Here is a 24187-nt window from a genome sequence, read left to right as displayed (position 1 = left end):
CCCTGAGCATGCGTCAAAAGCGCCGCCATATTTGTAAAGTGCTCCCTGGACAAGTGTCATTCAACCGCACTAGTTAAGTTACTACGTGAAGATGCTGGACTTTAGCCCTGTGTACAGGTGTAGTAACGAGCAAACAAAGCACAAAGGCAGAACATTTCATAGGTAAGATCTTGTTTTTTTACGTTTTTGTATGTTATGAACTTTTGTGCTAAACAGGTAACGTTATTGATGATAATACTGTCACTTACTGCATTACCATAAGGCAAAGTAGCACCAACTCACACTAAACACTCGGCGTATGCTAGTTTTGTTAATTAAAATCAGCAAACAAAGCAAAAGAAATATGACGACGAGATGCTGCGGTGCCAGAAACTTGTATTATTGTCAGCTAGTGAAGGAGTCGTTCATAACGGAGATTCAGTCACAAACGAATCGCTCCCTCCGTCAGTATGAGAAAAGAAAGCAGGAGAGGAGGTGTGTTTCAGGATACAGATAAGATCAAATTTAACGGGGAGGGTGTATAGTACATTTCCATACACACAAACACAAGCTTTTTGTCAGGAATGCCTTAGCGATCACTTATCAATCAATTTAGAAAAGTGATGTAAAATTATAAGTTTCGTAAAAAAAAATTGCATACTGACCTCCAGGAAGATCCCGATCATAGATATATGTGTATTTCTCTGGCTCTGGATGGCCACAGTCCTCCACTGCAGCTTGGTCCCATATTCATTTCAAAGGAGCGCTACCCTGTACTAAAATGGCGGCTCTACTGACGCATTCCTTCCAATAGACAACAACAGGGTGTGCGACATCTAATGTATATATTTGTTTATTAATAAATCTAAATAAAATGCTGCGCTTCCCACCTCCAGTCGCAATAACTTCTGGGACATCTAGAGCAAGATCGGCGCTCAAGTATGCATCGGTGCGTCCTCGATATCAAGAACACATCCAGGAAGTTTCACGCGGCCTCCGTTCTTGTGGTCTTGGGTAGAAATGTCATTTTTGTGCAATATGTTGATTGTAGCAAAATTTTATATAAACAAATATGGATTTGTTAAAGTTTCTCCCTGTTTCAAAGCATTTTAAAACGATTTCAACATTTTATATAAATCCATATAAAATTGGATTGGAACTGAACTTTGGCAGCTTATGATGACGTTACATGAGAACACAAAGGACGCAAGACCGCCGAAGAACAAATTGAGAAACAGCCCCTGAGAATAGAACTTTTTCACAGCGGAATTGAATACCGGAAGCGCCCTCCGAAGCAATGTTTAGCTTATTCCGGTTTCGCTAACAGTCGCAGAAACATGACAGCCTCAGGACATTGGATGACATTTTCACTGTCAACTTTGCCGTAATTTGGACAAGAACACGTTGTTCGCTTGGTAAATGTGTAAAACTGACGTAGCCTAAATAAATCAGCATTTAAAAGGAATTCGTGCAGAAAATGTGTCTTACAAGAAGCGTTTGCAACTTTGGGTTACAGTAAGGTGCTCAGCCAACAGCATAAGATATGCTAACTCAAGCCATTCGTTAGCAAAAATAACTATTTAACATCCAGCAGGATTAGTTTTATGTTAGAAGTTGTCTGTAAGCTGTGCTAACCCCCTCCTTCCTTTGTATTCAGGGTCAGATACAGGCGAGTTGCTATCGGTCAATAAGAAAGAACGAGGAGCCCTGTAATGACAGGTTGCTTAATGCTCGTAAGGTTTACTCAAGTCTGGAAACATAATTTAGCTCCAACTCACCTGAAAAAATAAAGATATTTGCTGTTGTGTTCAGTGTTTGAATACGATTCTATTAAAGCACTTCAGTTTTCCACTAATTACAAAATTTTTACATTTTAAAGCAAATATCTTGAAAACAGTCCATCTGTAGCGTATAGGGTGTGTTTCTGAATCTTCAGGTTAAAGTTAGTTCATGTTCCAGTTCATTTTGTTCATCTGCTTTTTATTAAGGTTTTATTATTTATTTAAAGAACAGCAAATAACATTTTACAACACAAAAATATACATGCCAGGGGGTAATTATAAATAAAATACAAATATACAAAATGCACATATTAAATAAATACATTATAGAGTTCACAATTTTTTAAAGTGGGTAGGCTTCCTTGATTAAAGAGTCTCTGATGCTGGTAATATACAACCATAGTTCAGTGATCAATACCTTAAAATTTGGTTGCTTATTAGTAAATTAGACAGTAAAGCCAAAAAGTACATTTTCCCACAATGATAAAAGAGGTTTTGAACATTGAAAATTGTTAATAGTTTGCACCTCTTCTTTTTGACTGAGTATGTACAATAAGTGTAAAACCGTCTCCTCGTATTCATTACAAAAATACAATTTACATCAATTCCACTTTTGAATTTTTGTAAATGTTTTGCTGGATAAATCTGTGGAGAAGTTTATAGGATATTTCTTTAATTTTGTTTCTAACCTGATATTTCTGTGGTAACAGCCACACTTTTTTTCAGCAAATCAAGTCACCCCTTAATAAAGACATCCAATAAAACTTTATATAAGGAACAGTAGTGGTTTCTTTTTGGAAAAGAGTTTAAAAAGCTCTATTATTACTCTTGGTATTTACTGTAAAACAAGTTTTGCCAACATAAGATTTAGTGAAATCAAAAGATGATGGTCTTGATTAATACCACTAAATAACATATGGGTCTCTGAAGGAATTGAACCAATAACAGTTAAAAACTTGCAGGGTTATTGAGATGCTGTAATGAGAAAGGAATTCATTGTAAGAAAAGTATACCATCTTTATTATAAAACTGACTAATCAAATTAATTTTGTTGTAAAAAAAAAATAGCATTTGTATTAGTTGTCCATTATTCCAATGTGGGGGGAAATTATGCTTATATATTAATGACCTTGATAGGAGCACTTGTTTGTGGAAGGCAGATAACTTAACTGGAATTTTGTCTATATTATAATTTCACATCAAAATAAAACTAAGACCACCAATATTTGATAAAACATAATGATCTCCGCTTTGAAGTGCATACTGCACATAAGAGTACTCTGGCATAACTTGAAACGAAGGACATTCATTCCGTCTAATTAAATTCACCAATGATTTCCTCTGTCTTTTGTCTTTTCGTGGAAATTGAGGTAAGGATGTCGTTTTTAAGCTGGAGCAGCCGGGAACGCTGCAATAACAGCAACGAGACGACTCTGCCATTCTATCATACTCTGTTCCTTTGAAACCGGATGTTGTGAAACGCCGTTTCGCTTACCGGAACCAGGAAGTGTGAAAAAGGCCTGTAGAATGAAAAACAAACAGGAAGTGCATTTTCAGATTTCATTTAAAGATTCTTCTTCTTCTTCTTGGTTTTATGGCGATTTTTAAAGATTACTAGGGCAAACACTTTTTATTTCTTAATGACACGCACAGATGAATTGTTCACAACAAAACTAGCAATGTAAGCTAACAAAATCAGTATAGCTTGATTTCATGCTTACTTTAACTTTGGACAAATTCTTACTACAGAGATTTTCATTCGATAATGAAATGATATAGGACATGTTGGTCTTTTTTACATGTATTAATTATTATTGTAAACCTAAGATTCATTCACTTCAATAAATATGAGTATTTAGCGCTTTTATCTCTGACTTAACTAGTCGGCCTGTCTGCGGTTCTCTTAACCTACGCTCGATTAGTCGGCCTCTCTGAACAGGAAGTGACCGAACACACGTGCGGTCGGAAAGCAGGAGCATCGCTTGCATGAGCAAGTGTTTGGTTTGTCATTATTGATATTACGACTTTACTTTTGGGTTTGTTAAAGTACATTTCTACGCATCTTCCGGACGGTCTTAATCCAGTAAATGGCGGAGTGTGTGAATGACAGCGATGCAGACAGCAGAATCGCTTACGGAGATTATGTAGTGCTGAAGAGAGGTGAAGTCTTCAAATCTGTGCAGGTGGAGAATAAAAAGTGAGTTGAATAACTAAACCTTTTATTAAATGCCATCTTATAATGCAGATTTTGCACTGGAGAGCATGAGGTTTAGTATACAGTGGTATCTAAAATCGGACGCCACATTACACTGGGGTAAAGTTGGTTTTATATTCGCACATTCGGACTTCTTTAATAATAAGTTCAGAAAAGTATTGTTTGCAAATTGTAAACATTGAAATCATATTAGCAGACAATGACTATAAAAGTACAGCATTATCACAGTCAGTTAAGTCGTGATAATGTTGTTTTAAAGTCATACTTGCATGTGATTTCAGACCGAATATTCAGAGTACCGTGGTAAACAATGTAGGGCTTTTTCTCTAAAAGAAGTAACGTTACACTTCAAAGTATGTCTCTTGGGCATTCTGTGCCCAATTGTTTAAACATGGATTTTAAATACCTATAGCATTTGGTTAATTCTGGTACATTTACTGATGTTTTGTTAATGTAAAACATCCCTGTTAACTAAACAAATATAATAAAATATACAGATTCTTCAAAGCTGCTATTTTTGTTTGTCACTGAAACATTGCTGAATGTGTTGTAGTCTACTTAATGTTAAATTTATGAAATATAAAATCGAAGAAGCATTATTAATAAAACAAATTAGACGTTGATTGAAATCCGCTCTTTTTCCCTGCTAATCGAAGGCAAGAGAAAGGCTAAAGGATTGTCGTTTTTTTTCTCTAACATATTAAAAAGAGAAAGTATTAATTTTATTGCCCTTCTCATATAAGACTTTTGGAGACTTCTGTAATATATTTATCAATATAAGCTATTCATATTTTGGTAATTGATAAGTCTACAGTGACATTTCTCTCCTGTTAAGTGTGTGTGCTCGCCTCACTAGCTTTGATTTTGTGTTTTGTATGTTGTAGGAAAGTGATTTTTGAGAAGCAATGGTTTTTCATGGACAATGTTGTCGGTCAGCTGTATGGGACCATATTTGAGATCGTAGCCGGTGGTTCACTCAAACACAAGCCTGTAAAACGTGCTGGAGACTCTTTAGGTATTTAAAATATGCATGTGTTTTGTTATTATATACGTTTTAATATATCATGTTGAGATGAGATTATGCGTGTTGTTTTCCTCTGTCACAGATTCTAAAGAAGCAGGCCAGGATAACAGGCATATAGTGGATGATGGAAGATCTCAGAAACTCACCAGAGATGATATCGAAACGCTGAAAGAGCAGGGGCTAAAGGGACAGGTGTGTACAACAGTAAATCTTTACATTAACCCTTGTGTGCTGCTGTTGGGGATGTTTTCATCCACTCTGGGGTGATTTCAAGGCCACGAAAAGGGTCACGAAACACCAAAACACATTTTTTGAGATGTTGATAGTCATATATGTGTTCTACACCGCTAAAAACCCTATTAGGACTCATATATTTTACAAAAAAAGTGAAAATAGGTTGTTTTTGCGTTATTTTGTGCAAATTCGTTCTTCCGGTTTGAAACGAATTTTTGACGCTGCGTCACGGCGAGTAAATCCTTGCGTGTAATCCAGCGTGGAGAGTGGATGTCTCTACCTGCGTGTACATTGTGACATCTCTGAGTGTGCAGCATTAATTCATGAGAAAGACTTGGTTCAAACCAATCAGCGCCCTCTATTGAGAATGAGGTGTAACTTCATTAATAACATGATAGCTTCGAAGACTGTTTTTACCGGTTATAGTGTTCAGACGGCAGAGAGACGCTACGTTGTGTTGTCAAAACAAGTGGATGAACAAGAATTTGGACACATGGATCTTGAGTGTTTTGTTTGTGAATATGCTGCAATGAAGGTTTTGTTTTCATTTCCCCACTATGAGAGGGCAGTTGGACTCGCGTGTGGATTACAGTGCACGCGACAGAAATATGTTTGTAAGGAACATGTTTTACCCGAGAGTTTGTCGCATCTGGAAATGGTAAAATCCGTATTTGCTGCTCGTCTCCTTTCAAAAATTACACTGTTCCAGTTGGTGTTGGTTGTCCTGTCTCTACAGTTTTGGTAAGTGTGTGTGATCGGTGTTCTTTGTTTATTCAGATGGCAGTTAGTTCGTATCGTCAGCAGTAATTATTCCGTTTTTTAAAGACAGACCTTAGTCAAAGTGATTTAGTTACTAAATTTACACTACGTTAGTATCACTGCAATATTATAGTACGATATTATGGACTGAAAGATCTGCTGTAAATGCTGCTCTCTGAATGTAAACACCTTAATCAAACTATTACCGTCGTGTAGGATTTTCGCTGCATTTAGTGACAGGACAGTCTATACACACAGCTTTCTGATGCTACCTGCCGAGTGCATCTATAGTTACCGAGAAATGCGGAGTATGCAGAGTATCAAACATTGCATTAAAACAGCAGTCTTCCAGCAGTTCCTCGCATACAATATCTCGTTTGTCACGTCGGGTGCATGCCTGAAATGTTTCTGAGTGAAAGTGCCAAACTGCAGTTTTAAAGTCGACAAAATAATAATTTGGCAAATAATTTGATTACTGTTGTCCATGTAGACACAGTCACTGTCTTTTTCCCCTGCGTCTCTGTTGAGCACGTGCTCAAACTGAAACTCACATTTTTATGCAAAACCTTTCCTCTTTCCCTCCCCCTACACTCCCACCTAAACAGAGCTGAGCACACCCACTTTTCTGACTTTTATCAAACTAGGGGCTCTATTTTGACAATCCAGGCACAAAGTCCAAAGCATTAAGGGTGTGTTTGAATCCACTTTTACTATTTTAAGGACCGAAAAATCCGCTTTGCACCGTGGCGCATGGTCTTACAGGGTTGAGCTTATTCTCTTAATGAGCTGTGGGTGTGTTTTGAGAATAAACCAATTACAATCTCATCTCCCGTTCCCTTTAAGAGTCACTTGCGTCGCGCCATGGTCCATTTGCTATTTACATGGTGCACTTTGTAAGTGGAAAAAACCAAGATATTATGTAATCATGTTTTCATGTTTTTACGGTTGAGTTTTATAGAGTATTGTGCGTGCGTGCGTGTGTGTGTGTGTGTGTGTGTGAGAGAGAGAGACTTTTGCACACTTATCTTAATATGTCTGAGAAGATCTAAATAAGCAGCTCAGCTCTCAGAACATATTTTACTCCATTGAACTTCTTATAAAAGCCAGAAACTTTTTTGCACAGGCTATCTAAAGGGTTAATGGTGCCAACTGATGATCAACAGTAAAAATGACACATTGTACCTCTTCCCAACAGGGAAAACCATATATCTATATATATCTATAATCTGCTGTTTTACTCCATAGCAGTGCCGTGCACAGACTCTTAAATGAGCTCGTGCTCACAGGGCTTTATGGTCTTGCGAATCACGCTAAGTGGGGAAGGGGTTGTGACAGACGTGAGAATCTCGCTAAGTGGGGGTGAGGGGGTACAGGCTGAGAGGGGACCCCTGGTCAAAACAAAGACTGCTGTTTTGTGTTTCACCACTGGGGGGCGATCTAAATAAATGAATTATCAAAACATTTTGTAACAGTAACGATGTAACGAGGTCTCATTTACTGAAATCATGTGACCTTTCCACATTAGGTGCGTTCGACTTGAATTACGGCTGCAGCCTATGATCAACGAGATTGGCTGAGCGCAGGCGGGGGTGGAGTTGAAAATGGAGCCGTCAAGCCGAACAGCTGGACACTTCAGGGTTCAAAGTTGCGCCAGTCATCATGACCGATCACATGGCGTGATTATTTTTTATTTATTTATAACAACAAAAGATTTACAGTACAAATAAAACATACAGTCTCTTCAAACTATAGTTCATTTTTAAACAACAAGGGAATATGAATTAAATGTAAGTAGCCTACATAACAAACACATTAGAGAAATAAGGGAAAACGAGAGGGTAATGTAAACATGAAAAAGATTAGGCCTATTAAATACAAAGCAATAAGCATACATTTTATGAGTTTAAACATCACTCTAGGCTAATACTTCTTGTTTGAATACGCTAAAAAAGGTTTACGTTTAATTACATTTATAGTTCTAAAACTTTCCAGTATATATTAGTGTAAAACCCAAAATAAAGTGTTTTGTTTAAGTCTTAAACAATGATTAAGAATATTTCGGAAAATGAAAGCATTTTTAAAACACTTTAAATCAAAAAGATTAAGCAAAAGGACTTTCCTAAAATAAGTGAGCTACACTTAAAGTAGAAATTTGCCAGGTACATCAATATCACTTTTAAAATGTGTGCATAAATGGCTTGACAGGAAATAAAATATTTTATAATCATTTAAATAGTTTTATTATTATTTAATTAAATAGTTCTTTAACTTAATTTAAGAAACCTTTAGGGTGGCAAGGTCAATGATGATAATTATTTTATTTCAAGTCTGAAAGACTTATTTGAGTTAATATTTAGCTTATTTACTAATATATATCATTTAAAGGGCACCTATGGTGAAAAATCTACTTTTCAAGCTGTTTGGGCAGACATATGTGCATTTATGGTGTATAGACCGTCATATTGGGGTGATAAAAACACACCCAGTCCTTTTTTTTTCAATTTACAACATAATGACGGTGGACCAATTGGAGCGGTTTTCAGATCGACCGCAACTTTACGTAGGAGTGCGGTCCCCCCGCCCACTGAATTGATTGACAGCTGCGCGAATTAACATGTCCCGGTAGTCACGTGTATAATCATATCAACAAGACCAGACATGCGCAAAGCAACCAGGAATAAAAGGTGTGTTCAGTTCGCTAGGATCATCAATCATCATCAAATGTGATCAAGAGTGAGTTTCACATGTTTAAAATGTTTTAAAAACAGGGAATGTGTATAATGAAATATAGCGATTTACTTCATCAGCACAGCCGCATGTCAGAACAATTATAAAGGAAGACGCTTCAGTCCTAGTTTGTGGACGTTGAATCAGGTTTATTTTGTTGATTAACATAACAGATATACATACAGCAGTGGAGATTACCAGTATCATGTCACATTTGTGTGCAAAAAGAGGCAAAGCTAAACTGTCTGTCTGTCTGTGTGTGTGCGTGTGTATCTGTGTGCGTGTGTGCGTGCGTGTGTGTGTGTGTGTGTGTGAACTTTGTGTGACTCATCGATGCAACTGCACAATAAATACCTATTGGTAAAGTTCTTACTGTAGTATTTTTCACAAACGCTACGTGAGATCTGCTTCCTTTAAGTCTGTCTGTTGTCTGACGAGGAGATTAAAGCACACAGAAAGACACGTAGAAACGGTAGGCAGGGAGGACTAGCCTTAAAGGCGCAGTACGACAAAACAGCCCCCTAGTGCAGAAATGTATAAAATAGAATCTTGCAAAAGGTAAAATGAAAAATCTGAAGGGTGTTTTGAGCTGAAACTTTACACACACATTCTGGAGAAGCAAAACACTTATATTAAATCTGAAAAAAGGGCTAACCTAGGTGCCCTTCAAATCGTTTATGGAGCTCAATCCAGTAGTCTGTATAAAGAAGGTCGAAAATAAACCTATGCAAACAATCTAACCTTTATAACCAAATTATGTAGCAAAAGATGATTACTGCAGTAAAATATTTGTAGTCTTTTAATACGCATGATGTGTACAAGATAGAGATGGTATAAAAAGTTAATTGTTTGTGAGAAATTTGTTCAATAATAAACCCAAAACACACGAGGTTGTTGTCATGTGGTGAATATCGGTGTCGTCATCACAGCTCGTGCAGTCACTCTTCAGATGCTACACCAGCTGAGTCTGCCGTCTGATCTCGGAGCACTGTCGCGGTACTTTAATGCCACATGTGACAGTCACGTGGCGTCTGCGCAGCATCAAGCCGGACAAAATTTCTAACCTGCATGCACCGCTTTAAGACAGGTTTGCATGAAGTCGAACGCACCTATTGATACATGTTTCAAAACCACTGATTCAAAACAAATGATTCAGAAATGTTTCAAAGCTTCGTTACGTCGTTATGCTTGGAAAGCAACCATCATTTGTCTTAGGCGGGATGCCAAATCTGTGGGTTTCCTGCAGAATTGGGACTACTTTTAACCACTTGCCACAGTTTTTTTTCTGCAGATTAAAGCGCTCACATATTTCATTTATTATAGTCGTGTTGAAAATATTTAACTTGACTACATTTGTATTTTACCAATGATAACTAGCATAATGCAACTTTTTTTGAGTTGCAAGACTACATGCACTAATATACACTTAATTTCAAAGAAATAACATGTATAATGCATAAAGTGATGCAAAATATGTATTTTATGAATGTATGGTGGCATATTAGGAGTTTGGATGTTATTGGGCTAGTTTTGATTGGTCATCGGGCTAGTTATATTGTGAAAAACTGGCAACCCTGCTCTTATTACAACTTATTACAAAACAAATTTTTTGATCCTCCTCAAAAGTTGGCTACTGTATGTCACTCAACTTATGACTTTAATGCAAATTGTGCATGCAATTTAATCATATACTAGTTAAGTGTTGTTGATTAGAGTAAAAATAGCATACTACTTAACAAACACTGTCATTTGTGCGTTTCTAAAAAATTTATGTGTTTAATGGATTGTTAAACTGCCATGTGTGTTTCAGGAAATTGTTCAGCAGCTCGTAGACAACAGTACAACATTCAAGGACAAAACTGAGTTTGCTCAGGAAAAATACATCAAGAAAAAAAAGAAAAAGTATGCTCAAGCATTTGTATTCGTATTTTAATAATCACTTGTACAATATAAACCATAATAAGGGGTTTGGCTTCATGTTTTCAGGTACGAAAGTGATATAACAGTCTTGAAACCCTCCACTCGTCTTCTGGCGATGATGTACCACGGCAGGGAACCTGGAAAAATATGGTAGGTGATCTAGAAAACTTGAAATTGTTATCATTTACTTAAACTCATGTTATTTTTTGATTCTGGGAGTCATCTGACATTACCTGCCAGTAACTGGTGACCAGAAAAGGGACCCGACATGTTTGACAGCTCTTATGTACAATCACCGTTTTAGTTGGCCTGTTTGTAACGCTGTATAAGATGTCCTTCAGAACGTTTGACTGTGTTAAATATTTCTGCTTCCTCTAGTCATCTGCGGTACGACACGTTGGCTCAGATGTTGACTCTGGGTAACATCCACGCCGGCAGTAAAATCATAGTGTTTGAGACGTGTGCTGGACTGGTGTTGGGCTCAGTCATGGAGAGAATGGGAGGTAAAAGCATCAGTTTTAAAGTATGAGAAATGACGCTCATTAGATCAACGAAGAAGGCTCATGTTTTTGTTATTATTAAGTAAATAATTAAATCTTCTTAAAAACGTTAACCATGTTATTTTGTTATCGAAGGGGTGGTCCACTACGATATCATATTTAATACTTTAGTTGATGTGTGAATATAAACCGTTCACTGCAAAGGGAGATACTGGCTTTTACAGAGTTGGCCTACGGCGAACAAATTTGGGGACTACAAAAAATACATCCAGGCTAGTGAGATCACAAGGGCTTCCGGTTATGCGCATTCACCTCACGCATACACCCTGCGCAGCGAAGGGGCTAGCCAGAGGAGCTGTAATGTTAAAGCAGTGAAAGCTAAAATGCCATCCAAATGCTGCTATTTATATTAAGAGCTTCTTCTGTATTTTGTCTCCGTATTTGGGCTTCCAAAGGACATGACACAAAGAGAGAAGTGCTTACAGTTTAATTATGCTCCAGAGAATTATATAAAAAAAAGATAAAGCGCTAACGTTTGACAAAGGAGAACTTCCAAAATCTCTCCCAGTTCAGTGTTGGATTCAGCTAAAAACTCCAACCGACGGAGCTGTGAGCCACAACCTGTAAGTGTTTTTATTTGTTAAAATTGATCAATTACATGTACAGTTTATAGCGTTAACGGTATGTCGTAGCGAGGAAGTAAACAACGGGAAATGCTGTTTGGCACCGCTAACAATATAGCTACAAATTCATGTTTATCAACCAAACCCCTGTAAACAGCCACAATCTTCAGCAGCGCTGCAGTGTCTCTTTAGGCGTGTCTCTCAATGCGGCTGCTTTCCGTGTGTTCTACGTCTCAAATAACGAACTCGCTAAAGATATGTGAACGTGTCGGCGCAATAGCCTAGTGGTTAGTGTGCTAACATATGGTGCAGTAGCACTTCAGGGCGTCCTGAGTTCGAATCCTGGCTCGAGGACATTTCCTGTCCCTACCCCCTCTCTCTCTCCCACTTTGTTTCCTGTATAAAATACTGTCCTATCCACTTAATAAAGGCAAAAAGGTCAAAAAAATAAATCTTAAAAAAAAAAAAGAGATATACGAACGTTTTATATTACTCACACATGCTTATAACCTGAATATATGTGAAAGACTTGTCAAATTTTATTTTAGAGAGCAGGCGTGAGCTGTGTGCTCTTAGTTTCTGTCTGCTAACAGCCGCTCTGACTGGACTGTTTACACAGCGCAAAAGCTCGTGCTTCTAGGGGAGTGACGTGAAGCCGATCCATGAATCACAGCACATTATGTTAGTGGAGCAATCAGAGCCTCTTGAGGGCGGGCCTTTCAGAGGAACTAGGAAATATGACAGTCGTTTTCATGTTAGCTGAGTATCTGTATATAATCAAAGTAAGATATATGAAAAAATAATGTAAATATTTATCTTATTTATTTATTTATTTATTTTTTACACAAGTGAAGCATGAGCACACATTGCTTTGCGTCTTAAAACACAACCAAGCCTTAAAATTACACTCTGCACCACCCCTTTAAAATATTGACTCTTACGTACAGAATGCGATTGGTAAATGCGAAAATAATATTGACGGTGTGTTTTTAATAAAAATGTATGCATTAATAATAATTTTTAAATGTTAAGAAACTTCATAATTTAATTTTACTTGGTTTTTGTTATCTTTGATTTTATTAAAATATTATAAGTATTTATGTACAGCATGTGATTGCTGAAAGGGAAAATCAGATGTTTCCATTGCAGTTTAGCAATATTTAAATTTTTCTAATGGCTTGGAAAAACCATGTCATATAAGAATAGAACATTTGAAAAAAAAAAAAAAATATATATATATATATATAAATACGGTTTTATATATATTTATACGAGTTAAGCCTATATACAGGAGTTTTAAGCACATCTTACACATTGTCACGGATCAGACCATTTTTCAGATCAGCCAAAAAGAGAAGGCAAATGTAATTTGCTTTTCATTCATTAATAAAACAGCACTGCAAGAAACGTTTGGTTTTAACATACAGAACTTAGAACCTGTAATTTTATTAAAAATAAAATAAAGAAATAATCAGCTGAACTGTTACCACTGCTGTTGCTGATGATGCTAAACGTATAAATCTTAACATTAGAATTTGTGCAACCCATATTTATTTTTAGTCTCATTTTCAATAAATGATTCAGTTATTCACTCCTAAAACTTCACGTTTCATTGCTTGATGATGGATCATTTTTGAAGAAATTATTCAGTGGCATACTTTTGATGGCTGGTTGTTGCCACCTTTTGGTTAATGTAATTACTGCCTACAACCTTCATATTTAAGGCATATGACGGTGATTTGTATCTCTTTTAATGAGTAATCATGCAGCTTACACTGAATGCATTAATCCAGACTAAACAAGTAGTGAGAGAACAACTTTAATGACCTAAGAAACCCACCACATCCCGAATAATCCACCACAACTTTTTCAGTCGTCATTTATATTTTGCAGGAAAGCCTAAATGCTTTCATACATGTGATTTGAATGACGTGAGAGGCGATCTCTCTCTGGGATCGTTACAAATTTAGAATTAATCTACAAGTAAAACATTTATTAATCCGCGGGTCACGTGTTCTGTTACACCCCTAAAATTTTCAATTCATAATTTCATTGTGTCATTTTAAAGGGGACTTATTATGTAAAAATCACTTTCATAGGTGGTTTGAGCACATTTATGTGGCAGCTGTCTGTGAATATAACCAGCTTCTAATAGTAAAAATTAATTAATTCTATTTTTAATAAGCACACTTGATAAAAACAGTCTGCAGAAACGCTTTGATTGACATTCTCCCGTTGTACGTGTCATCAGAGGGGGAAAGCCCCGCCCATTAGTGATCATCTCTCCCTCATTTGCATACGACATTAGTCTTGTTTTTGAATCTGCCACTACTGACACATAGGTATTTGTAGCTCCGCCCTCTTTTGAAAATAGCAATTTGAATTTAAAGCGACAGTCACCAAAATAGCACAATTAGGATTAAAGCCTAGAAGGGGGAGTTTCAACAAGTTTAAAGCATTATTTGTGTGGTATCTTGATCTGAATCTTCACATACACACTCTAGGGACACTCAGAGACTTATTTTACATCTTGTAAAATGGGGTGTAATAGGTCCCCTTTAAAGGCTAATGTAAATGCACTTTGTGTTTGTCAGGCTTTGGTTCAGTGATTCAGATGTTTCCTGGCGGAGGGCCGACGAGAGCCGGCATGGAGAGCTTCGGGTTCCCGTCACACTTCCACCAGACACTGCATGAGTTTCCTTTATGCAAAGTGAATGCTGTGCTGGCGGGAAAATTGAACCTGTCAGAGAAGGACACAGAAAACAGCCGATCTGAGGAAACATCAGCTGAGAAAAACTCTGAGGCTCAGAATATGGAGATCAGCCTCGACCCGCAGGAACAGATGAGGAGAGCGGAGAGAGACAGACTCCGAGAACTCAGGGTAAGTGAGAGAAGGTGTCTTTAATATACATATAGCATCTTGAGTTGTGTGTTTATTATTTTCATTATTTAGCAAAGAGCTTTCTTGTTTTATTATTATTAAATAATGCAATCTTGTTCTAAATACACTTTTACACTATTAATACAGTTATTATTATTATTATTATTATTATTATTATGATGATCAAGCAAATATTTTGTTTAATATCATTAAGTAAATAAATAATTCAATATTTTATTAAGAGACTTTAACAACATTGAACCTTTCTTATAAAATTTCTTTTTCTGTGGCGTCAACGTTTTATTTTATTTTATTTTATTTTATTTTATTTTATTTTATTTTATTTTATTTTATTTTATTTTATTTTATTTTAGAAACATAACAATCAATGGCTCCAGGAACTGCAGGTGAGAGAGAGGAGGTGCCTCTAATTTAAATATAGCATGAGTAGTTATGTGTTTATTATTATTATTATTATTATTATTATTATTATTATTATTATTATTATTATCAATATTATTGTTATCAAGCAAATAACTTTCTTTTATTAATATTAAATAAATAAATCTAATTTCTTATTAAGAGACTTTTTAAAATTTATTACATTTTTTAAATAAATTTTTTGAAACATGACAAGCTATGACTGGAGAACTGAGGGTGAGAGAATTCAGATTTTTGTTTTTATTAATAACAATAATTATTACTATTATTAGTCAGCAAATAACTTTCTTGTTGTTATTATTATTAAACAAACAAATTATTTCAAACTTTATCTTTCTCTTATCGTTCTCTGTAAGAGGCAAGAGAACTCAGATATGGCTTCATGAATTTTGTGTTTATTAATTGTTATTGTTGTTATTGTAATAACTTTCTTGTTTTTATTATTATTATTATTATTAAAGAAATTTAAATTCTAACTTTAACAGCATTGAAATTTTCTTGGAAACTTTCTTTTTCTCTGCAGTCTACTTTTTATTAATGTGGCTTTTATTTTATTTAAATTATATTTTTTTTCTTTCCCAGAACAAACTTTCCATTTTAAAATGTGAATTAAGCAAAAGTTATTTTATATTAATATCCTAATTTAATTATTCATTTTGGAATACAAAAATGAACTCTGTTTTAAAACGCATTATGTAAAACCACATTTCAAGTATGTTTAATTTAAACAATTGTAAATATTAGAATCATGATCATTATAATAATAATATTATTTTAAGATTTTGTTATTAAATTTTATAAATATTTTTTATTAAACATTCATGACTAAAACTATCCATTTTAAAATATGAATATAAATACTTGGTAATTATTACTCTAAACAGATCATATGTAAAACCTAAATTATTGAGTGATTGTGTATTACGTGTGCTCTGTTTTTAAAATGTGAATATAATAAACAGTTATAAATATGTGTGGTTTTAAAAATATGAATATAATGAAAATATAATTAATATAATTAAAATATTTTCATTATTTTCATGATTTGAACTTAAATCTGAGAAGCATAAACTTTTTAATTGTTACATACATATTGTTTATTATAACTCTTTATTTTTTGTGGTGTCCATTTCACAATGAGCAAACATTGTGCCCTCAATAAAGTCTGCTAGGTTACCATGGAAACAAAAGTTTAAATGAAGAGCAGCTTGGTGTGAAATAAGACGTGTGAAGAAAACAGACAGATCACTGTTGAACATTGGTCATCACGAGCAAATTGAAGTCTTTTAAGAGTTTTTCTAAAGTCTAACTCATGCTTTTAACTTTCAGGCTCAAGAGAAGAAAGTGAAGATGGAGGAGAAGAGGAAGAAGCTGGCGTCAGCTGCTGCTCTGCTGGAGGACAGAAATGCAGATGGGTATGCTTTATATTGTCCTCTTGTTTTGTTCCAAGAAAACTTTTAACATGTCAATAGACATTTACTGTTGAAGTCAGAATTATTAGCCCCCCTGAATTATTAGCCCAGTTTATTTTTTCCCCAATTTCTGTTTAACGGAGAGAAGATTTTTTTCAGCACATTTCTAAACATAAAAGTTTTAATAACTCATCTCTAATAACTGATTTATTTTATCTTCGTCATGATGACAGTAAATAATATTTGACTAGATATTTTTCAAGATGCTTTTATACAGCTTAAAGTGACATTTAAAGGCTTAACTAGGTTAATTAGGTTAATTAAGCAGGTTAGGGTATTTAGGCAAATTATTGTATAATGATGGTTTGTTCTGTAGACTATCGGAAGTAAATATAGCTTAAAGGGGCTAATAATATTGACCTTAAAATGGATTTAAAAACATTTACATTGTTTTTTATTCTAGCCGAAATAAAACAAGACATTAATAATAAAGACAAAAAATATTATCAGACATACATTTCATTGCTCTGTTCAACATCATTTTGGAAATATTAAAAAAGAAAATCAAAATCAAAAGGGGGGGGCTAATAATTCTGACTTTAACTGTATGTCCACTGTTTACACCTATCACACATTAAAGGAAACAAATTATGCCTTTTTTTACAAGATGTCAAACAAGTCTCGGATGTTTCTAGAGTGTGTATGTGAAGTTTCTGCTCAAAATACTACAAAAAATAGTGTTTTATAGCACCTTTAAACTCTCCCTTTTAGGCTTTGATTCAAATAGTGCTGTTTTGGTGACTGTTGCTTTAAAATTAAATGATTTTTTTTAAAATTCCCTGACATTAAAATAAGCATGGGACAATAACTGCTTTCAAGATATACCGCAGTTTGGTAAAATCAGGTTTTGAAAACCACCAAAATTGTCTGCTAGACCGTTCCTAAGGGATCAAAATAAATCTCAAAATAAAATATATTGTGTTCAATGGAGGAAAACGTTTTTGTTTTTCACCCAGACATTTAAAAAGAATATATTTTAAAGCATATTTTTAATCACAACATTGTGAAATCGTGAGATTTTTATCCAAAGTCATCGTGCCGTCAGATTCTTAAACCCGCCCGTGCCTACACAAAAATAGAATCCAAATCCCAGCGATTTTTGAAGCTCAATGTGACTTAGCAGTGTGTCCAACCCAGTGCGTGTAACACGCGTATAATTACGTCCACAAGACAGGATTTGCAAAGAAACTTGGATTAAAAGATCTGTTCAACTCTCTTTACAAGTTTAAAATGTAGTGTCAGTACAACTATAAACAAGGATGCTTCAATCACACAACTGAAGTCCTGGTTTGTGGATGTTAAAACGGCTTTAATTTACACAGTAGCATAATGGTTATCCATACAGCAGTGTATATTGACTGATATCCTGTCACATTTGACGCGAATAGATGTGCAAAACAATGCCAAGTTAAATGTGTGTGTTTGTGTGCTGGAAAATTTGTAACCCATCATCCCTTTGCAGAAAGGCTTGAATAAACTCCACAACAAATACATCAAATAATCATTGGGAAACGTCCTGGTTCAGCCTTACTGTGGTATTTTTGACTCGGAAACTAAATCTCTGCTTCATTCTTCTGTCTCTGTAATTGTGCTGTTTATCTGACGTGGTGCAGGAGAAGCAAACACGCACTCTGGAATGGTGGGCGGCGAGAACCAGCTCATTTGCATTTAAAGGCACAGGCTACAATTACAGCTACAATTTTCTTCTGACCCCAAAGTTTACATTTTCAGCAGGGTATAATAAAGGATCTGATGGGTATTTTGAGTTGAAACTTTACAGACACATTCTGGAGACACCAAAGGCTTCTCATAGTCCTTTAAATGATGAATCGTGTCATGTGCTAGCGGTGTGCTTTATTGCTTTAAAGATGACATCTCCATGTTTGTGATGGATAATTACAAGTAAGACAAAACAAATTCCTGGACATGATTGTTTTTTGTGTTCATATGTCGAGTTGCACTGTCATTCTCAGTACATCTAATATTATTATAGCTTATAAGCACTCCAACATCTTATTTTGCATTGATAGCTGTTTGAATGCATCCTCATAGTGATTCTCCTAGTCACATGGTGAAAGCTGACTGTACTGTTTGTTTCAGGTTGGTTATTGCCAGTCGGTTTCATCCGTGTCCTGTGTTGATGGGTCTGCTGAAGTTTGTAGCTCCATCACGGCCGTTTGTAGTCTACTGCCAGTACAGAGAGGTAAATCTGACTCCAGTGTTGTGAAATAATATCTACAATACTTTAGTAATCCTTGTTGCAGAATGCAAAGCTTTTTTATTGGGGCGAAATACACAATTACAGAAAATGTTAACAAGTCCACATGTCCACATTTTACTTAAGCATACAAAATTAAACTGAACATTTCCTTCTGTAATTATCGTATATGAGTATTCACATATAGATATAGCAGAATATTATGGCTGATGTAGAATTTGAGAGTAACTGTCCCGCTCCAAACATAGCAAATAAGGGTGTTCTGTCACTTTAAGGAGATTTGCATATTCAATTGAGTCAGGCTTTGAAAACTGCGTCTTTGAATGTTTACTATTTTAATTTGTATCCATGCAGCCGCTGATCGAGTGCTACAATAAGCTCCGGGAACTAGGAGGAGTAATCAATCTCAGATTAACTGATTCCTGGCTCAGGCATTATCAGGTAATTAGTCAGTCTGTGTACTTGTTTTTTTGTTGTTGTTTTTAAAGTTGTTTTAGACTTTAATTAAGAGCTCTGCCATGGAAAGCTTATATAAAAAGTTTTATTTACTGAATAACACAGAATATCATAATTTTGGATGAATAAATCCAAACGTAGAGCCATACACCTCAATAATGAGAACAAGAAGTTTTTATTTTTGTTTATTTAAGCACAAACTTATCTGGAGTAATGATGCTGAAAATTCAACATTGCATCACAGGAAATAATAACATTTTAACACTCATGAACTACAAATCAAAATATATTTAGTGATGTGCTACAATTTTTACTCTTTCTACATATTTATACATTAAAAAAAGCAGACTTCTAATTGCATTCAGGATGTTTCTGGATGCTGCTTTTTATTTTGTCCTGACATATATGTACTGGGAGAACCGTTTGTGTTGGGATCTGAGGTGAAGATGTCTGAGTGGATTCAAATAAGTATTATGATTGGAAGACAAATCATTATGAGGGGATGCCATTCAGCAGGTCCACCATCAATTTAAGAATGGGTTACATATGGAAAAAATGACAAATAGATTACTAGATAAATTGGATGTTTATCAGAGAAGATGGGGAAAATATTTTCTCATTTTTGGAGAATGAATAAGGTCATTGTGGTGAGACTCACTGTAAAAGAGTAATTATCTTATTTGATTTATTTATGTATTATTACTGTATTAATATTGTTTTTATGTAATTTTTTATTTTTACTATTATGTTCTGTATGTGTGTTTTTTATTTATTTATTTATTTGTTTATTATTTATCAAATTATTTTACAAATAAAATTTATTTATATTATTTATCTGTATTTACTGAATTTATGATAGCAACATCTAGTGACTGTTGGGGAGGGGAAGGAAAGGGGGATGTTTAAAGGAGGTAAAAATTTGAAAACTGATTGTGCTGTTAAATTATTGAAGAGAAAAAAAATTAATCGTATAAAAAAAAGCAGACTTGTTGAGCAGAAGTAATTCTCTTAAAAAAATTAGATAAATGAACTAATCTTGGACAGAGTTGATGATAATGCAGTTGTCAGAGTTGAAAAGTTAACTGTTAAAAAATGTTACCGTAACTATTTAATCAAGTAAGTTTCTTCTTTTCAGTTATTTATAGAAGGTTTTTATTACTAGAGTTTAATGTGAATATTTAGATGGAGTCCTGAGAAAATCAAGTCTTAAGTGAAATCCAGAATAATTATTGCAAATATTAAATTGAATTTGGGAAAAAATAAAATAGATTTTATTCATTGATTCGTTTTCCTTCAGTATAAGGCTCATTTATACTTCAAACACACGCACATGCTCCGGCGCAGCCTTCGCGCAGTCGCATAGCCCTCACTGTGGCTGATGCACTCCTCTCAAAAAATGTAACTACACATCGCAACGACATGTAACCAAGCTCTGTAATTGGTCGGCTTGGTAGCTGTGACAAGTGTGGGCAGTGCTGAAAGCTTGCACCGATGGAGCAAGTGTTTATAAATGTGGAGTCTCGTAAAGAAGCTCCAGATGGAAACTTTTGTTTGTGTTTATCTTATGATTAAAGTTGTTGCACGTCTGCCAGTTCCCGCCTCAAAATCAGCAAGATTTAGCTACTTGTACATTAACGTAGTGTTAAAAAAAAACACCCGTGAAGAAACTCGACACAGAAAAACAATAACACCTACTGCCAGCTAGTGTTTCGGAAGTGTTATTGCAGAGCAACACAAATGGCACGCAGAAGTATAAATGCACCACTACACGCAAGGCAGGCGCCGTGGGTCACGACGATTACTCGACGCAGAAGTATAAATCAGCCTTTACTCTTTATTTCAGTGGTCACCAACTATTTCGGCATATGTTTTACGCAGCAGATGCCCTTCTTGCTGCAACACAAAAACGCCAACTGGCCCAGCTGGGACTTAAACCGGCGACTTACTTGCTGTGAGGCGACAGTGCTAACCACTGAGCCACTGTGCCACCCAAAACGGATTTCATAGGGCCCTAAATGTTTAACTAATCTTTGAATTTGCATCTTTAATTAGATCATTTGAACATTTGTTAAACTTTGGAGTACTTTATTTTTATTTAATTCATCAAAAGCAACAGTAACCACTTTAACACATTTTCACAAGCAAATTCTATTTCATTTGAATTTTAAATTCTGTCCACTAAATGAATAAACAGTTGAAGTCAGAATTATTAGCCCCCCTTCGAATTTATTTTTCTTTATTAAATATTTCCCAAATGATGTTTAACAGAGCAAGGAAATTTTCACAGTATGTCTGATAATATTTTTTTCTTCTGGAGAAAGTCTGATTTGTTTTATTTCGGCTAGAATAATTTAGAATTTTTAAAACTAATTTTAAAGTCAATATTATTAGCCCCTTTAAGCTTAATTGTTTTTTTCTGATAGTCTACAGAACAAACCATCGTTATACAACCATCGTTATTCTTGACTAACCGCATCTGTTTAATGTTTATCTTTTTTTTTTTTTTCATATTTATTTTGTGTTGTCACTTGTCACTTTATGTACACTGGAAGCTTCTGTAGCCAAAACAAATTCCTTGTGTGTGTGAAGCACACTTGGCAATAAAACTGATTCTGATCCTGACAATGACTTGCCTAATTGCCCTAACCTGCCTAGTTAACCCAATTAACCTAGTTAAGCCTTTAAATATCATTTAAAGCTGTAAATCAGTTATTAGAAATGAGTTATTAAAACTATTATGTTTAGAAGTGTTGAAAAAAATCTTCTCTCCATTACACCGAAATTGGGGAAAAAATGAACAGGGGGGCTAATAATTCTGACTTCAACTGTATATTCTTTTAATGGATAGAATTTAAAATTCAAATGAAATAACACTGTTTGCATGGTAATGGTTTATTTATTTATTTATTTTTGAGCACCAAACTTGTGATGATGCTAAAAATGAAGCTTAAAGAAAAAAGTATCACAGGAATAAATTGCACAAAATATTTTGAAGTGTAATTACATTTTAAAGTATTACTGTTTTCAACATTTTATATATTTTAATTAAAGCAGTTTACTAAAAACTTGATAAATAGTTCTACTTTAAGGTACAATTTGCGCTGTTAACAAACCGCTATCAATGAATTTTAGCTCAATAAAACTACCAATTAGCTGCTTATAAATAGTAAAATAGTACTTGGGTTTAAAGTATTATGCTTACATTAGGGGTGTATGAACAGATCATTCATTCATTTTCTTTTCTGCTCAGTCCTTTTATTAATCTGGGGTTGCCGCAGCAGAATAAACTGCCAACTTATCCAGCACATGTTTTATGCAGCGGATGCTATTCAAGCTGCAACCTAACAGATCATACTTTTTATATACTAATAAACAGAAAATATCTTAATAATAAGCATGCAGTAAGCTAGCAGTTAATAGAGGTAATTGCTACTTAAAAATGAAATGAAATGAAAAATTACAATGTTTATTTTTCTTGCTCCCGTTGCCATTTTTAAAGTGAATAATTAATCTGTGCAAGTGAATCCACTGACAAATGAGTTTGTTTTAGTAATCCTCAGTTAAAGTCAAACCATTTGCATCCACATTTTAAATAGCTTTCCTTCTGTTGACGTCTATCCGAGGGCTTCCATAGCAATTGCATATTAATACCCTCTCTTACCTTTAGTTTGATGCACAAAAGAAAGCCCCGCCCCGACTCAATATTTCATTTTAGTTTGAAGTCAATCAACATACTAAATTAAGTCTCGGCAACTAGAATTAGTTCAGGTTATGTATAAATTGGCAGTTGTATGGTTGTTTATGTTGTTTTAGTTGCATTATATTAGATAACTGATAGTTCATAATAATGTTTCTGTCACGCCCACCCACACGAGATACTTGTGTGTGTTTGTGTTCCAGGTGCTGCCCAACCGGACTCATCCAGTGCTGCTGATGAGCGGAGGCGGTGGATATCTGCTGTCCGGAACCACAGTCAACGCAGGCACTGCCAAAACCAAAAATCCACACAAATCAGAAGAGCCCGACGCCAAGAGGCTGAAACTGGAGGAGATGGCTCCATCATGCGACAGCTCCGCCTAGGCAATTAGTTCACGTTAACTGATTTAAGTGAGAACCAAACTAAATCAGCGTAGACTCGCACATTCGGCCAGTGCTTTGTTCTCTGTATGAGCTGCATGACTTTATTTTTTAAAGTCTGTTTTGTACTGTGTTATTCCTCTTTTTTATTTCAAGATCTGCATTTCAGAAGCTACAGAAATCCTCCTTATTTATTTTTATCTTGGTAATATGTGGAGGAAGGAAAATATTGTTTATCAGTATCCTCTGCACTTGGCTAATATCCCAATTTTGCTTACATAAAACATCAATGCACTAGTAAACCTTTTGCAAAAGCTTCTAAATACCATCTGTTGGAAATATGCTAAAATATGATAACACTTTACAATAAGGTTGTATTAGTTAATATATTTATTAACATGAACAATACATCCACAACAGTATTTATTATGTTAGTTAATGAAAATATCATTCATTGTCTGTTCATGATAACTCTGTGCATCAGCGAATGTTAATAAGCATGAATTTGTATTTTAATAATACATTAGTTAATATCAAACTATGATTAGGAAATGCTGTACAAGTATCATTTATTATTAGTTCATGTTAGTAAATACATTAAGTAAAGAAACCTTATGCAAGTATGTCCGAACTCAGTCCTAGAGGGCCAGTGTCCTTCTGAGTGTAGCTCCAGTTGCTTCAACACACCTGCCAGGAAGTTTGTAGTACAGGGGTGTACAACCTTGGTCCTGGAGGGCTGGTGTCTCAATCAGGGAATTGTCCCAATTAGGCTACTGTACACAATAATCCTGATTTAACATCCACAAACTGGGACTTTTGTGCAAACAGGAATTGAAGCGTCCTCATTTATAGTTGTACTGACACTACGCAGCTGTAGTAA

General features: G+C 35.0%; 1 protein-coding gene across 1 annotated transcript; it reads left to right on the top strand.

Annotated features, from left to right (window-relative positions):
• The first annotated feature begins 3684 nt into the window (after positions 1-3684).
• On the top strand, positions 3685-23609 carry trmt6 (tRNA methyltransferase 6 non-catalytic subunit). Its single transcript, XM_056481335.1, has 11 exons — positions 3685-3957; positions 4860-4990; positions 5082-5191; positions 10530-10621; positions 10706-10789; positions 11018-11142; positions 14357-14643; positions 16414-16499; positions 18657-18759; positions 19129-19215; positions 23131-23609. The coding sequence occupies exons 1-11, from the start codon at positions 3848-3850 to the stop codon at positions 23308-23310; spliced, it is 1395 nt and encodes a 464-aa protein (XP_056337310.1). The 5' UTR covers positions 3685-3847; the 3' UTR covers positions 23311-23609.
• The last annotated feature ends 578 nt before the right edge of the window (positions 23610-24187 follow it).

The sequence above is a fragment of the Danio aesculapii genome, chromosome 20 (genome assembly GCF_903798145.1).
Source record: "Danio aesculapii chromosome 20, fDanAes4.1, whole genome shotgun sequence".
Classification (NCBI taxonomy): domain Eukaryota; kingdom Metazoa; phylum Chordata; class Actinopteri; order Cypriniformes; family Danionidae; genus Danio; species Danio aesculapii.
Note: the sequence above shows the minus strand (reverse complement) of the source record. Positions and strands in the feature narration are given on the sequence as shown.